Below are 16,001 nucleotides of genomic sequence, written 5' to 3' on the forward strand. Positions count from 1 at the left end.
AAGAGTCCAGTCATGCTATAAGTAAGAAAAATGGCCATGTCTTGTATACAGATAAATAAGAATACAGTGACACTCAAATATGTAACCTCTCCTGGGGATGAAAAATACTTACTGTAGTGATTATTTTTTATATTTATGGGTATTTTTTATATCAATGAATATTTTTGTAGCACATGATGGCTTTTTAAATATTAAAGACATTATAAATACATTTGAAATATAACTTCATGGTGCCTTCTCAGCTCTGTTATTCTCTACTACTATATAAGACAAATGATTTCTGTACACACCATTCCCTCAAGGATAAGTCACCTTAGTATATGTGCAGCCGAAGCGAGCACTAGGATAAGTCATTTTAAAAAGAGTACTTTAAAAAGTTTTGTTCTGAAACAGATCTCTGCTAGAGTTTTGCATGATTTCTTTTGTTTTCTGAAAGTCAGGAAAATGAACTTAAGAGGGCTAAAACCAGTTTTCTGATATGAACTTGAGTCATTATTAGTAAATATATATATCAATTTAAGGGGTTCAGTATTATAGATCATGCATAAAACATCATGCTGAATAGTTAAATGTGATAAAGCAAAACGAATGTTGTGCAAAGCAACGGAGTTTCATTTAATCTTTTTATAACATCATTTGAAATATATATATATTTATATGGCGTGTGAATTTATAGGAGAAATCAATTATATTATTATGTGTATATACTCCTCCCGTTACTAACACACTAATGTATCACAGTATCAGAGAAATGCTCCCTAGAGAAAACGCTGCTATTCTTCATGGAAAAATCCATGAATAACATTATGCAAAAATTAATTTATGATAAATGATTTAAATCTAGAACTCAGAATAGCTTATTTAAATGCTATCAGAAAAGAACACCTCACCCGCAAAAAGGAGTCTAGGGATCCATTCTCCATATATTCCACCACAATCATTACTGGTCTGCCTGCAAAAAGAGCAAGAGAACACACAAGATTAGAGCAATTACAAAAAAATGTGCTGCAGTTAGAGATTTCCAGCTGTGGCAGCTAAATCATTTGTATTTTATTAATAAGAACTTCATTTTCCAACATGCTTCTACAAAAGTCTTACTATTACACATAGAGATCTCTCCATTTTTTACAGCCTTGTTTATGTTGAGTTTGTAAAAAGAACATGAATTACAAAGGAATTAAGCATTTCTTTTTCTAGAGCCCTGCAATCGCTTGTTTAGATTACGTTCTTTTGGTCCTGATTTCTCCTTAAAAGACAATCAACAAGCTAAAGTCAGGGTTTATGCAGTTACTGTAGCTGCTCTGGCAGTTGTGGTACAACTTCTCCCATAGTGGTGTGGTACCCTCGGCTGAATTACATTAGACCAGACGCTTCTGAACTATTCCTAAGGCAAAGCAGAAAGAGGAATTTCTATAAATTTAAGAAATTATAAAAACCATTAGTCATAGTCTGCTTTTAAGGGCTTCTAAGTGGAAAAATGTCAGTAGATTGATGGATGCTACAAAGTTGGTGGGCTTTGCAATAGTTCTTGATCATGTCTTTATTGGACAAAGATTAGATCAACGTAACAATGATGGCAGTACATGAAAAATAAGTAACTCTGATTTTGTAGTCTAGTAACAAGCTAAAATCGGAAACTGAACATCATTTATCTCTTCTCTATCATATCTATTTGCAACTGTTACCAGTTCCCAATACCTCTATTAGGTAGAATATGTAGCATAAATAACTTAGATTGTTTCAAAGAAAAGAATCTATTTGTTCTGCCAAATTACTCAAGTTTAAAAGATAAACTCATTTCAGATGAAGGGAAAATGATATTTACCTGAAATAAACATATATGACATATCTACTTTTTACAACTGTATTTCTTGCTTCTCATTGAGATTTTTAGCAATTGAATCTGCACTGTGCACAGAGTTTTTCCTCATAAGTACAAAAGATCTGGAAAGAAATTATGTGTGCTAATGACGGAAATATTAGATCTCATATTGTAATTCATGTCCCTTTTATGAACTCAAAGCCTTATGGGTTAAAAAGGGTGACTATAACAAATTAGTACAATGTCTGCAAATGCTAGATTTTACATTTGAATCTATATTTTCAAGAAAGATGTGCTAAAGGTTAAATGTAGTAATAAAACTCCCTTTTTATCATGCATAGTATGAGAATCCAAAGAAATTTTCCATCTTGGTGGATTTCCATAATGTTCCTCAAAGTCATTAATTTCACTCAAATACAGATACAGAACTTTATCAGAAAATATGGCGGTCAAGTGAACTGTCAGCACTATTGTAGCAAGGATCTAGAAGATCCAGGTTTTATTTATTTATTTTTTTAAGATTTTATTTATTTATTCATATAGACAGAGAGAGAGAGGCAGAGACACAGGCAGAGGGAGAAGCAGGCATCATACAGAGAGCCGGACGTGGGACTCGATCCAGGGTCTCCAGAATCACGCCCTGGGCTGCAGGCGGCGCTAAGCCGCTGAGCCACCCAGGCTGCCCAAGATCCAGGTTTTAAATCTGACCACTTGTCATGAAATCTTTTATTTGGCTACTGGTTTCAGAGAGCTTGGAAACAGGAGTCTGATGCAAACACAAAAGATCATTTTTGATACTAAATATGAAAATTCTGAGACCAATATTTCAGTTTCAATTATAATGGATCATGGAAGTTAAGGGGAAAACACTGGGTTACCACTGAATTCAGCTGCCCAGAGTCATACCTTTTTCATCTACCTTGACCATCGCTGCCAGGAAACATATTTAGTATAAATAAAATAAAATAAAATAAAATAAAATAAAATCAAAATCCTCTCCATAAGAATGTCAGTCTTGATACAATAAAAAGAGCTTGTAAGCACTTCACTTGTATTGATACAAATTATGATTAGCCCTATTACACAGATAAGGAAATTGAGGGAAAATTAAAGTACTTGCCCAGAGTTAAACAGCTGGTAAGTGGCAGTGTCAGGTAGAGAGTCTCAGAGCTTAAGCTCTTAATTTTTATGCCATAGGTGCATCTCAGACATAATTTATAGATTAAAGCAGAAAGGTTCATCCCGTGCTGGACCTCCTCTCTCCTAGCCAGCCCTACCATCTCCTGTTCCATTAGCTGTATTGCTTAGTCCTGTCTCCTCTGCTATTCCTTCTGGCATTCCCCTGCTATATTACCCACCGATTTGTTTCTCTCCCTAATCTCACCCCACACCTCCCAGAATGTATATGCTGCACCTATTCCTTGAAAGTCTCCACAGCGATATTTCCCATAGTGGCATTCCCATCACATCTATTGCCTACACTATAAAACGTTGTGTCTGATTCTGTTAGGTTCTTTTTCTCTCCTAAATTCCCTATATATTACTCCTATGTATCCCCACTCACGAGGTTTCTCAAAACGATGTTTCTGTAAAGCTGAGCAGAGTAGGTGCTTTATAGGAGCAAGTTGACTTCAAAATTCTCAACAATTTTCATAATTCCTCAGAGAGTAGCACTGAAGTGTTTGAGCAAGATTCTAATCTATGTGAATACCAAGTACTTTGAAATTATTTCTATCTATAACTCTTTGGGAGATACTTGATGCGATCTTAACATTCATCAGTGACAAGTTTCATCTTCTCATTAAAGATAATAAAGAGTCAAATGAAGACTCCCCCGGTTTCTTGTGAATTAGAAGTTTCACACCTGAGCTCTGCATCTTTTGTATTTTGTGCAGTAACATCAGTTTAGAGCTGCTATTATTAAACTAAGGAGCTGTTTTATTAGAAGACTGCTGGCATCTAACCTGTAATTTGTTTCCTAGTGGTTTTCTATAGGGAGGTTAGCTACACTGTGAAGATTACAAGCAACTTTACAGTTGATCACATTTTATAATCAACAAAATAGATGAGTTAAGGGTAACAGTCCTATTTTCAAATACGTAAAAACTATACAATACATTACTGTTCTTGGAAAATATATTTGGAGGTGATTAATTCTCTTTTTATATTTTCAAAATATTTCAGCTTCTCTATTTTTTACAATTTTTTCGCCAGTTTCCCAAAGCCTCATGTCACAGAATTAACTTAGTATTTGCAATGTACTGAAGTCAACAAACTCCAACATTCTTGAATGTTAGTCAAGTCTCAAAATCCTTTTATAGAAGCCTCATCAGGTTAAGAGATTCTTGAAAAGTACTTCTACAAGTCATACAAAAAGTGAATTTCATTCACTTTTTTATCCTTCAAAAAATAGCCTGGAAATGGTTATGTATATCTTAAACTGCATTGGAATAAAAACTTTGGAAGAAATCACTTGTTTATATCCTGAACTCAATGAATCATAAAATCCCAGATCATCTTTTTTCTATTATAAGGAAAAATATTTTCTTTGAGACTTTAATGAACAATTGACTAATGTATTTTTTTTTTCTTCCAAATTCTCAGTTGCCCAATACTCAAGATGATTTTGATATGGGTGATGTTGAGAAACCACATGATGATAAAAGTGTTATTAAAGAAAACAGAAGAAAAGCGTTCTTTAAATGTTCTAAGGATACGTGGGGAAAATATTTCATGAGTGAAACAGTATATTTGTTGTTTGTTTGCCTCATGAAGATCTGTGAAAGAAGGGGATTACAGAGATTTAACATTTTCGTATGAGTAATGAGTTTTTGCTGAATGTAGTATTTTGTATCAGCTTGGCCATTTCTAATATGCTGTCAGTAATATCAAGAATCTAAACAAATCGCAATGACCTCCAAACTCTATTACAGATTTAAATCAATTCTAGCTTATTTAACATTATATCATGTCTATATTTTGTCTACCATGTAATAAAATTTGTGGCGATAACTTGGATGACAGGTTGCCTGCTTTATTTCCCCCCCGGTTACAATTCTAGACTTTTAAAGCCAGTTATTTTTAATCTATTTCTACCTCCCCCATTTCTGTTATAGAGATAGTGACTTATAATTATAATCTCAAATAGATTTGAGAATAAATAATTTTCCTATCCCTCTAAGGCATTAAAAATATGGATGACATAAATTTGAACAAAGTTATATTAATTATTTTTATTCATAAAATAAGTACTAAAATTGGGGAATGATTTTTTCCTTATACTGTTGCCTAGTTACTATCAGATCGTGTCCCAAATGAATCTTATCCTCGACTGAATTCAAATAAAATCTTTTAACATTTCCCCTGAACTTTCTCTAAAACATTGCCATCTATCTAGTTACCCAGGTCTGAAATCCTACTGTAATATTAGACTTCTCACTTTATCAAATCCCTGTTAGTCTGTAAGTCATTACGCTGTGCTGACGATATAAAATCTGTTATTGCTGCCCATACTCTGTTTTCTCTTGCTTCATTTATTAAAATAATCAGTTACTAATTATACTTGCTAAGGCTTATGTAACCATTATTTCAGACATTCAGCGATGCATCAAACATTTTTTTAATGCCTACTACACATCAAGTACTCCTCCGGCTTTCAAAGAATCATGCTCAATCAGGGGTGCCTACGTGATTCAGTTGGTCAAGTGTCCGATCCTTGATTTCAGCTCCGGTCAGGATCTCAGCATCATGAGACTGAACCTTGCATCAGGCTCTGTGCTCAGCGTGGAGTCCGCTTAAGAGTCTCTTGCTCTCCCTCACTGCCCTCCCCCGCCTTGCACCTGTTCATGAGCAAACACGCACTCTCTCTAAAACAAAACAAATCCAATCCTCAATCGATACCTGATCCTTGCTCCATGGAGTGTAGAGTGGAATGGGGAACCAAAATAGGTAAACAGTCAATTACCATGAAGGGCTAATGCCTCCTTTAAAAACCTGTTTTACTTACTGTTGTTAGCTCCAGGATTAAAGTCTAAACTTCTTGGCGATAAATTCCTTCACAATCTCTCCTCTACCTTTGTTCTGGTGTCATTTTTATCTCCTCCTAGTCCCCGATTTCCTGTTTTTCAAATTCTCTAGGGGACTTATAATTCATGAAGTATGACTTCACTTGTACCTCCTCTCTTCCCTGGAAGATTGCCTTCTTCCAGTAAAATCATATACATAGAAAAGAAAAAGCAGAGCTTAAATACTGTCTCCATTGTCAATTCTATGAATCACTTTGCTTTTAGGAAGATCTGATTGTTTCCTTTCTCCTCTCTTTACATCTTAATCAAACAATCATGACACACTTATGGTGTGGTATTGGTGTTTACTATGGAGGTGTCTGCCTCCTACTCTCAAATGCCCTGGAGGTAAAAAATCGTGTATAGTTCTTCTCAGCAAATTCACTGTTGAGCACAGAACTAGGTAAAGAATAGCTACTAAATTTATTTTTCTTTTTAATGGCATACCATTCTGTAGTGAATTCTAGTCCAAGAAAAGAGTTACTGAAATAATGGAATAGCAAATCAGTAAATCCTAAATTCTTCGCATTGTAAAACACATGGATCCAAAGATAAAACTTCAAATTTTAGCCCTGCTACCTACTAGCTACATGATCTTGGGGAAATTATTTTCACTTTCTCAGTTTTTACATTTACAAAATGAGGATAATAGTAACTTACTACACCTGGATTTCAAAGAATTAGATGAGAAAATGTATAGTTAGCACAGTGTCTGGCAATTGTTGGCACTTAAAAATGTTGGCATACATTGGCTTTCCTTCATTTTTGTGCAATTATCTGTTTCCCTCTTTTTTTTTTTTTTAAAGATTTTATTTATTTATGACAGACAGAGAGGGAGAGAGAGAGGCAGAGACACAGGCAGAGAGAGAAGCAGATTCCATGCAGGGAGCCCGACGTGGGACTCGATCCGGGTTCTCCAGGATCTGGCCCCGGGGTGAAGGCGGTGCTAAACCACTCAGCCACCAGGGCTGCCCCTGTTTTCCTCTTCTTAGTAGTATTTGTTCACCATGTAGCAAAAACTAGTTTTATAAAAATGGATCATTTCCATATTTTATTGTAATTTGGCATTGACATAGAAATTCTTTTATTATCTATGGCAAAGTAAAAATGAGTAGTTTACATATTTTATATAATATAGTAAATTCCCAGTTTTTGCACTGAAATTCTCATGTCTCAGGCAAATTGGGATGGTTGGTTACTTTATACCTTGTGTGCTCATCACAGTGAGAAGTTGTAGGATTAGAGTCAGATAATGTGGTATTGAAGACTTCCACTTTGGAGAAATGACCTTTCATAACTCACCTATGTTATATTAACTCACCTCCTTATTTGCATGTATTTGTATATTTGTATATTACATATTATCATATAATAATATTTGTTCCATTGTGTGATATGTGAGATTAAATGAGCTAAAGTGTTTACAATACAGAGAATCGTACATTATACTAAATACTCAATCACCTAATAACAGCTTAAAGAATGAACGGATAAACACAAATATCACAACTTACGCCCGTGGCTAGATGTTGAATCCTAAACTAAGAAGTGGCTTTCAGAGTTAAAAAGATTCATAACTAAAAATGACTACGATCAGTATATTTAGCTTTCTTGATGGTCCCAAAAGTCTATTTAGATTCTATGCACCTGAAATCGACAGGTTTGAAGTTGCTTTAAAGAACAAGATGGTTTCTCCTAGAGTAAAATAATCAAAATGGGTATTTTAAAATTTTTAAATGGTATACTATAATATATAGTTCCTTTGGAATAGCTAGTGTAGGAAATAGATTCTTATTCCTATCTAACAAGTTAGACTGCATCTTTTGTACTCAATATATTTGTACCTGTAACAATATGTTTTATGGTTAATTTGGAATTGATTTTAACCTTAAAGCTATTTGAAACTCCCAAATCTCTATGATAACTATGTTGATTTGGTTCCATGCTTTGTCTTAATTTTTTTAATTTTGTTTTTTTAATTTAGATGTGATCCAAATGCCCTGAGAGAAATGCTGAAGAATAAATTATTTCATCCAATGATGAAACAGCTGAGCAGAAATTAGGAGGAGGGATTGCATTTATGAAAACTGTGGCATTTCTCAATCTAGATTTGTTTCAGTGTAAATGAAAGGTGTGAGGCTAAAGAAATGAAACACAATTTTCCTGCCAGTTCCCGGAAGCAGCGGCACACCATCTGCATCAATTAACTTCAGTAATATTCTGTACTATTCTTTCTACTGAAAATTACCAGATGGGCAGAAAGACTTCTTCTTAATTAGAAGTGTCTTGTTGACAATGAAAGTTACTGCCAAAGATCCCTAATGTTTGATATTGTTTCTACTATATGACACTAACCATACTGCAAAATTTTAATAACATATAAATTTTTAAGAATGGCTTTTCTTGATTTTGTAATGCATTCATATTTACAAAAGTATTATAACAATGATCAAATTAACTGTACATGTTTTGAAATTATCTGATTTATGACTTTTTGCTTTCGACCATTGTTGAAAGACATGACTATACAATAAGCAACTGATGATATAATAATCAATTATTTAATTGCCACTAGGCAGCAATGAACAAAATGCATCAGACAATTCCCATGACTTGAAATGTTGTATATCTAAATTCAATACCAAATTAAACCAGGGATGCCTGGGTTGCTCAGTTGTTAAACATCTGACTCTTGGTTTTGGTTCAGATCATGATTTCGCCGATTGTGAGATGGATCTCTGAGTTGGGCTCCACACTCAGGAGAGAATCTGAAGATATTCTCTCTCTCTCTCTCTCTCTCTCCCTCTGCCCCCAAATAATCAAATCTTTCAAAAGATTAAACCATGCATCAAATAAATGATTTTATGCTGTCTTTGTTGTTTTATTTGCTGTGAAAACCTTTTGTGTAGATGATTTAACAATATATACTATATTTAAATCAGCACATATGTAATGACTAACTTTAAAAAATAAGTTTTTCAATATGCTAGGCACTGTTGTAAGGGTTTTACATGTGTTAACTCATTTAATCCTTATATCAACTCTAGTGGTAAGTGTAATTACTAGTTCAATTTAACAGCTCAGATTATAGATGCACTAAGAGGTAAAGTAATTTTTCCAAGAATGCACAGTGAGCAACTGACAGAGCCAAGGCTTGAAACCAAGAGATCTGGCTCCAGATTCTGAGTGCTTAACCATCTTGCTATATCCCAAATGATACTTGGGCCTCCATTAGTAATTCGGAGACATAAAGTATTATCCTAAATGTCTGTGCCTCATCTTAGGAACACATCCTATAAAGTTATTATGGACAGGATACTCAGTTGCTCCTAAAGATGTTTTGTCCTTGAGAAGTTCTAGGATTTTAAAGTCTCATAAAGCTCTATCATATTCTATACAAACAGGAAATACATGATAAGGAAACTTGCTGGAAAAACCTTTAGATTTTGCTATCCCCATTCTCACACATTATTTATGATAATGAGTCGGAGGTTCCTTTACAAAGAAAAACTTCAAGAGAGAGTCTTGAAGCTTTTGAGAGAAGGTAACATTTTTTCCCTGTATTGTTTCAAATGCTTCATTTCTGGCTTCAGAAGTGCCTTATGGTTACATAACCAATCAATTAATCAGGTTTTTTTTTTTTTTGTCTTTTATATCATTCACTAATCAAAAGAAAATCAACACAAAATATAAAAATAAAGCAAATATCTAGAGAGGATATATTTAATATCAACTACATAGGTGACTTATGGTGAAATTTTAATTATAAGGGAGAAAACATGTGTTCAATGAAGAATATATACACAATATAAAGTACCAACTACTTTCCTTTGTTCTTCATAGAAAAGTTACTACTTATTTTTGAGTCTTTTCTGCAATTCTTAGAAGGGGTTTAATTAAAAAGGAAAAAATAGAAAGGAAGTTCAGTTTTGCTAATTAAACTTTCTTTAAGACCTCTCTATGCATAGAACTATGAAAAGCTAACATTGTGCCACCAGGCAACTTCCACTGTGCTTTGTCCTGCCAGCCAAAAGAGTGAATGCTGAGATGTGACATGTTTTCTAACAAGATTGGTCTATCCCCACTTATTTAAGTTCTTAAGTGGCCCAGCAGCCCATGAGGGCATGGATGAGGCCCTGTGGGAGAGGAAAAGGCATTTGAGTAGCTCAGTTGCTTATCATGTTTCCAATGAAGGTGAACAAACACAGACACAACAACTTCAACCCACACAAAGATTAAATCCTGATTCACATGGAGACTTAGCTCATTTAGCAAGCTGTACAAAGTTTTTTTTTTTTTTTTAGAATTTTTCTTTGTGAAAAGAAAATGATTCTGAGATGAATCTTTTGAAAGTGTTGACAGTTTCTTTGAATAGCATCAAAAATAGATGACACAATTTGTAATAATAAAACAGGAGGATCTCTAGGGAATAGATCTATAGTTTCAATGGAGAATTTAAACAGCCACATAAATAAGGTCCAGATTGTTAAGATTCAAACTTCTACAAATGATATTAAGAAAAAGAAACATGTATACTATTAAGAATACATAGCTAAGATCAAAGGCTAGAACCATTCAAAGAATCTGAAACTAGTAAAAAGTACTAGTAAAGAAGAAGTAAAAAAGAACCAGTAAAAAATCTGGAGATCACTTAAAGATTCTTTTAATATTTTTCATGTTCTGGAAGAAAAAAAATAGAAATTCTCTTTGCAAACATTCAAGAGTTTGATAGCGAATGTATACTACAGCTCTGTTTTTACAATTTTTCTTTTAAATGCACTGTCAACTTACATAAAGATAATGGTGCTCAGATATGTCAACTACACATAACTTTATGTAAAAGATATGGAGTTTCTAAGAACCTGAGATTCTTCATTTGGAGACCTCCTGAAATTGTATGCAAATCTTTACATATGTGATCATATGCCAATTTTCTTGGTGAAGCATCTCTTATTTTCGGCCAAGAAACAAAGTATTATCCATAAGGAAACTGAATCTATGACCTGTGCTACAACTTCAGGACTCTATAAGAGTCCTTAAACTAATAGATGTCAATAGATTAAAGTTTTTACAAAATGAATGTTATTTGAAAGTTGGAATTATGCCTTCAAGTTTGTGTTTGCTCCCATCCTGACTTTTCTTATCCCAAGTGGTATCTTCAAGTTGTCTTCCTTAAGTTTGCAATGATTTTCTAATCTTTTGTGTTATTTCTCCTCAGGTAAGCCAAAGAACCCTGCTCTTTGGAACCAATGACTTCAAGCAATTGAGGAAGCAGACTGAACACAACCTTGACAGTATCTGGCCAGCTCCTCTTGCACAGGTTTTGGAAACCATCAGTATATCCCAAATAAGTGTTTTTAACTAACCCTCTAACGTAGCAATAATGAAATGTTTTAAAGGGGTTATTTATTGGTGTATGACTACAAATACAATCACTTATGTCACCTTCCTTGTGCTTCTGTTGGTTGGGTGTGGTCTCTTTGCTGTTTTATCAGCCACCCTCTCTTCTCTATGCCACTCCTCAGTCCTGAAATAGAATAATATTGGTCATCTTCCCACTCCTGCCCCAGATTCTCCATTCTAGTCTTTTGTAATAGTTGCAGTTCTGCAGAGTTTCCTTCTGAAGCCTGCAGATGCACAGACTTTCAAGGAGGAGAGTTCTCTAGGGAGAACTGTACAAATGAGTATTGATTAGGGCCTATTGGGTCCTATTTGGGATCACACAAATGGTAAGGAATACAAAAACCAGGAGTGAGGAGTCCAAATGAAGGTTTTTACTTTTTTTTTTTTTTTTGCCATAGTTCACATTGTGAATATTTATTCAGGATTTTATTTTGCACATTTAATCCAGTTTTCCCTATATCTTTTAAAATTAGCTTTTGGTTTAAGTAACTACACTTACAAACACTCATTAACACACAACTTGTTTGGGGTAATTGGCAACATTCTCAACTGCAGAAATGTATAAAATAGAAATCCTTCAATTAAAGAGCATTTTTCCCCTTGAGGATCTCTTACTTAAAAAGTAAACCACCATCTCTTAAACTTTATGTATGTTGATTGCAACAGTATATTGTTAAAGATAAAATAAGGCCAACTGTCGTATATACTACATACAAAAGGATAACCATCCTCAGAACTAAAGCCAAACTATAGATATTATTTTGTCGAAATGATTAATTTTGAAATGTCAAATTATAGATCTCAAGCAAAGTTACTGACCTTTTTTAGAATGCCTAAACACATAAAAAATGAAATGGTTTACTTTGATTTTTCTGAACCGCAGTTTGATTGTATTTAAAAGTTATATACTTTTCCACTGTTGAGTTCCCTTGGCATACTGAGTTAATGCCAATTTTACTTAACTTATCATATATTCCTTCAAAGTCTGCCACTTAGTCTAATATATTTGGGCTACTGCTTTTCTGTAGTCCTCTGTATGCATCAAAATCTGATAAGATTATATTCTTAGGTCTGAGATTCTCTGCAGCTTCAACCTTACTTTATCATTCCTTATTTCTCCCATCTAAACTATATGCCTTATGAATAAGAAAAAGTTTTGCCTGAATAATAATGCACGTAATATTTGTCCTGACTCCATATCAGATAGGATTTCACATGAAATATAGAAAGGAAAATACTGATAATCATGGCTAATGGACTTTGAAGACATTTTAATATTGGCTCAGCTCAGTAAGTCCTTTGCTATAGAGATGGTCTAGTTGGATCTGTTATCAGCCTATAGAAAACTGGATTGTGAATTCACTCCCTGACTTGGCTAGTCACGGGATGCTTATATATAGATATGAAGAAGTCTGGCTATTTGAGTATAAAGCTCATCCAAATTTTTTTCAAATGGTAAAAAATTAAATAAAAGTAAATATTATTATTAATTATATATTTAATGATTGCTCTGGTCTTCAAGTCCCCATGTGTTCACATTTCTCTTGTTATCTGATTCAGTGTAAGCAGACAGGGAGTCTCATGGGATTGATTCACTCCATTTTTGCCATTTCCTTTGACCCTAACACATGGAATGCAATAGAGAGAAGCTCAGGTAAAAATGTCAAAAGAGGTATTTTATATATAGCATTGTATCTAAAGCACAGGCAGACAAACTGATGGTGTTTCAGAAGAATAGTCCCTCAACAGCTAAAGAGCTTCCATGATTAACCACAAAGGAAGTATCAGGGAAATCTTGGACATTGATTACTTTCAGAATTTATCTGTTTCTAAATCCCACTGCTGCCTGTTCCTCTGTTTTCTCTTTCACAGACTTGGATGGTAATTGACAAATTGTGTTAGTTTGAAGTATATGTTTGAGTTTGCATGTGTATATATATTATATATATATACACACACATATATATATGTGTGTATATATATATATATACACACATATAAAATAATCATCACATATGACTTATATTTACTTCCTTAGTGAAAAATACATCTACAACGGACAGAAAACTGCTAGAAAAAGGCAGCCTAGAATTTGTTGATCTAATCATACCATCTAAGGATACTATTTTCTGAGTGATCATTAGGTAATGAACATGCCTTTATATTTTACTAATAAGTCTAGTTTTTAAGACACATTGTAATGTTTGGATCTTAGTATAAATTTAAGATACTACATGATGTCAGATAGCTATTGCTGTTCAGTGAGAGAAAAGACCGAATCAGGAATCTTCCATATAGTACCTCATCACTATAACTGCATAATTTTATCTCTCAGTGACTTTATTATGCTGATTTTATTTGTACATGGTATGTGAAATAAAATGGCCAAAAACATAAAGGGTTTGGGTAGAGGCAGAGTCTGTCATAAGGTAAGCTGTGAGTCTAAGGCCCTATGCGTAATCAGTACGCTGTGGCATATAAAAATGTTCTTTCCCACGTTCAGATACTGTTTGGCTACAGAATTAAATCAAAGAAATAACTAGATGGAGCAAAGAGGGCAACGTATTATCATTTTAGAATATATGTCTGATTACACATTTCGAAGAAGGACATCAATTCTTTTCAGGGAGGTAGAATTTGATTTTAATAGGAAAGAGTACAGCAGGGAAGACTTTGATTTAAAAATATAATAGCAGTTGTGTCATTCCAGCTTCACCTCTTTCAGCTTCCCTCTTCTCCTATCTTCTTTCCTCTCCTCTTTCCTGTGACTTTTCTTACTTGATTGGGTAGCTACTCTATGAAAGGCATTGCATTAAATATATGACTGTACTTGCTATTCAGTTTTCAGCCAATTACTTTCTGTTGTTCTTCTCTATTTGAAACTAAGAATAATAACTCTTTCTTATGAGCTTTCTAGAAATGAGAAAGGTCATATAAATAGTCTAAACAATTGACAACAGTTACATAAATACCTACTTCAGGCTTATCTTCTTCCTGGGTCTCATGAGTCAATGATTCATTATTGCAGTCAGTGTAAAAATAACGACTATAAAAACATTGCTCTTTGAGAGCAGTGTGACATGAATGCGAAGAAGCTATTTTACACAAGACAGCATCGCATATCTCATTTAAATTTGATTAAGATAAGTAACCGGGAACTAAATTAGCACCATCATCAGAAAAAGTTTTGTGATTCTTTGAATGACATAGCTAATATCTTTTGAGACCCTCGACGTATGGTGAAATATAATCAATTGGGAGAAAGCAAATTAATTGCTGCCCGGTGGCCATCAGCCTTTGGCTAACCGTTTAAAATACCATGGTACAGGTCAAGGGAGGAATTGCTTTCTCGATGATGTCCTCGACCTGAAGGGTTATGAGTTCATCTATTAGATGGCAAAGAAATGCTTTTTAAAAATAGGAAAGAATAAACACTTATCATGATTACTGCTTCATTTCTCTTTACACAAAATTATAAAGGAAATTCTTGGGAAATAAACTGTCGATGAATGGAAGAGGATAAAAATTACCTTTGAAATTGTAGCAGTCATTACTGAAAAGTGCCAGAGGAAGTGTACAGGGATCACTTATCAAAGTGATATAAGCCAGGAAAAGTGAGTTGAGTTAATTTCAGTTTGAGGGAACAGGAACGAGTTTAGATCTATAAATTTTTTATGAAGCAATTTTGTTACACCTGATTTGTATGTAAGTCATGAAAACTGAACTGAGTTTTCTCTCCTATGAAAGCTGGAGGCAAATTTGGCTTAAAGCCGAGAAGAATGGAGTGCTAGAGTGTTCTTTTAGATCTCTCTCTAGAAAGTTGTTTCTGTGTATGTGTTATAGAAACATCACCTTTCTTCTATCATTCTCAGTGGCTAAGTGACAAGGGCTACTTATTTATTTTTTACTGGTGATGCTGAATAATTCAAGTCACTCCTGAACTCTGCAATGTCATTTCTGCCAAACATACCTAAATCCACCAAGATCTGTCATCCAGAGTTAAGGATTAAGCCATTAAACTACAAATCACCCATTCCTCAATTGCAATCACTGAGATGTTAATAACATATGTGAAAACTGTCTTTTTATATTTGCAGGTAACTGAGAGCTTAGCTTATATAGATTTTTATTTCTAGTCTTTTGCAACAACACCACAATCACCACCAACAATGACAACAGTTCTGTGCAATTGAACTAGTTTTGTTTCTAAAGAGGAAAAAAAGTGGCACTCATTAGAATGAAAATTGCTAATTTTTAATTCACATGATTTTGGTTCTTACTCAATCAGTGGCATTGTTGGCCACAAAGCCTCCAACTGTTATCAATCAGGACTTCCCCAATGATAAAACCAAATGACAGCAAAGCCTATTTATGGTTTGTTATTTTGTATGTTTTAATTAAATAGGCAAGGGTAATTGAAAAGCAACAGAAATATATAAGCATAATAATCTTAGGCTTTGTTGGTATAATTCTGTCAAGAAAAGTAAGAAACGTGCACATTGGAATTTTGTTTTAATTGGCTTTCCTAGTATCTTCAAACGTTCCCAGTATTGGTTGGCTGGCCAGACCCTCTTGAATACATTGCTGTCATTACTATAATTTGTGGCATAATTATTGCTTATGATAAAAAAACACAAGAATCATGATAAATAAAACTCCAAGAATCAATATCCTAATTCTATTTTGTTAAAACACAGATAAAATATAAAGTG

At 34.0% G+C, this 16,001-nt stretch overlaps 1 protein-coding gene across 22 annotated transcripts in view; it reads right to left on the bottom strand.

Moving 5' to 3' along the window:
• Nucleotides 1–16,001, bottom strand: part of EPHA6 (EPH receptor A6) — an 887,621-nt gene that overhangs the window by 142,450 nt on the left and 729,170 nt on the right. For 21 of the 22 annotated variants that reach the window (XR_013372579.1, XR_013372578.1, XM_077884567.1 and 18 more), the window contains one exon: nucleotides 891–952. Coding sequence is in view for 20 of the 22 variants with exons in the window: in XM_077884567.1 (XP_077740693.1) it covers nucleotides 891–952 (62 nt within the window). In the remaining 2 variants the exon portion in view is untranslated. Of the gene's footprint in view, nucleotides 1–890; nucleotides 953–11,312; nucleotides 11,414–16,001 lie in introns of those variants that run through there. The other variant, XM_077884576.1, reaches the window with a different exon arrangement.

Source organism: Canis aureus, chromosome 35, assembly GCF_053574225.1.
Source record: "Canis aureus isolate CA01 chromosome 35, VMU_Caureus_v.1.0, whole genome shotgun sequence".
Lineage (NCBI taxonomy): Eukaryota > Metazoa > Chordata > Mammalia > Carnivora > Canidae > Canis > Canis aureus.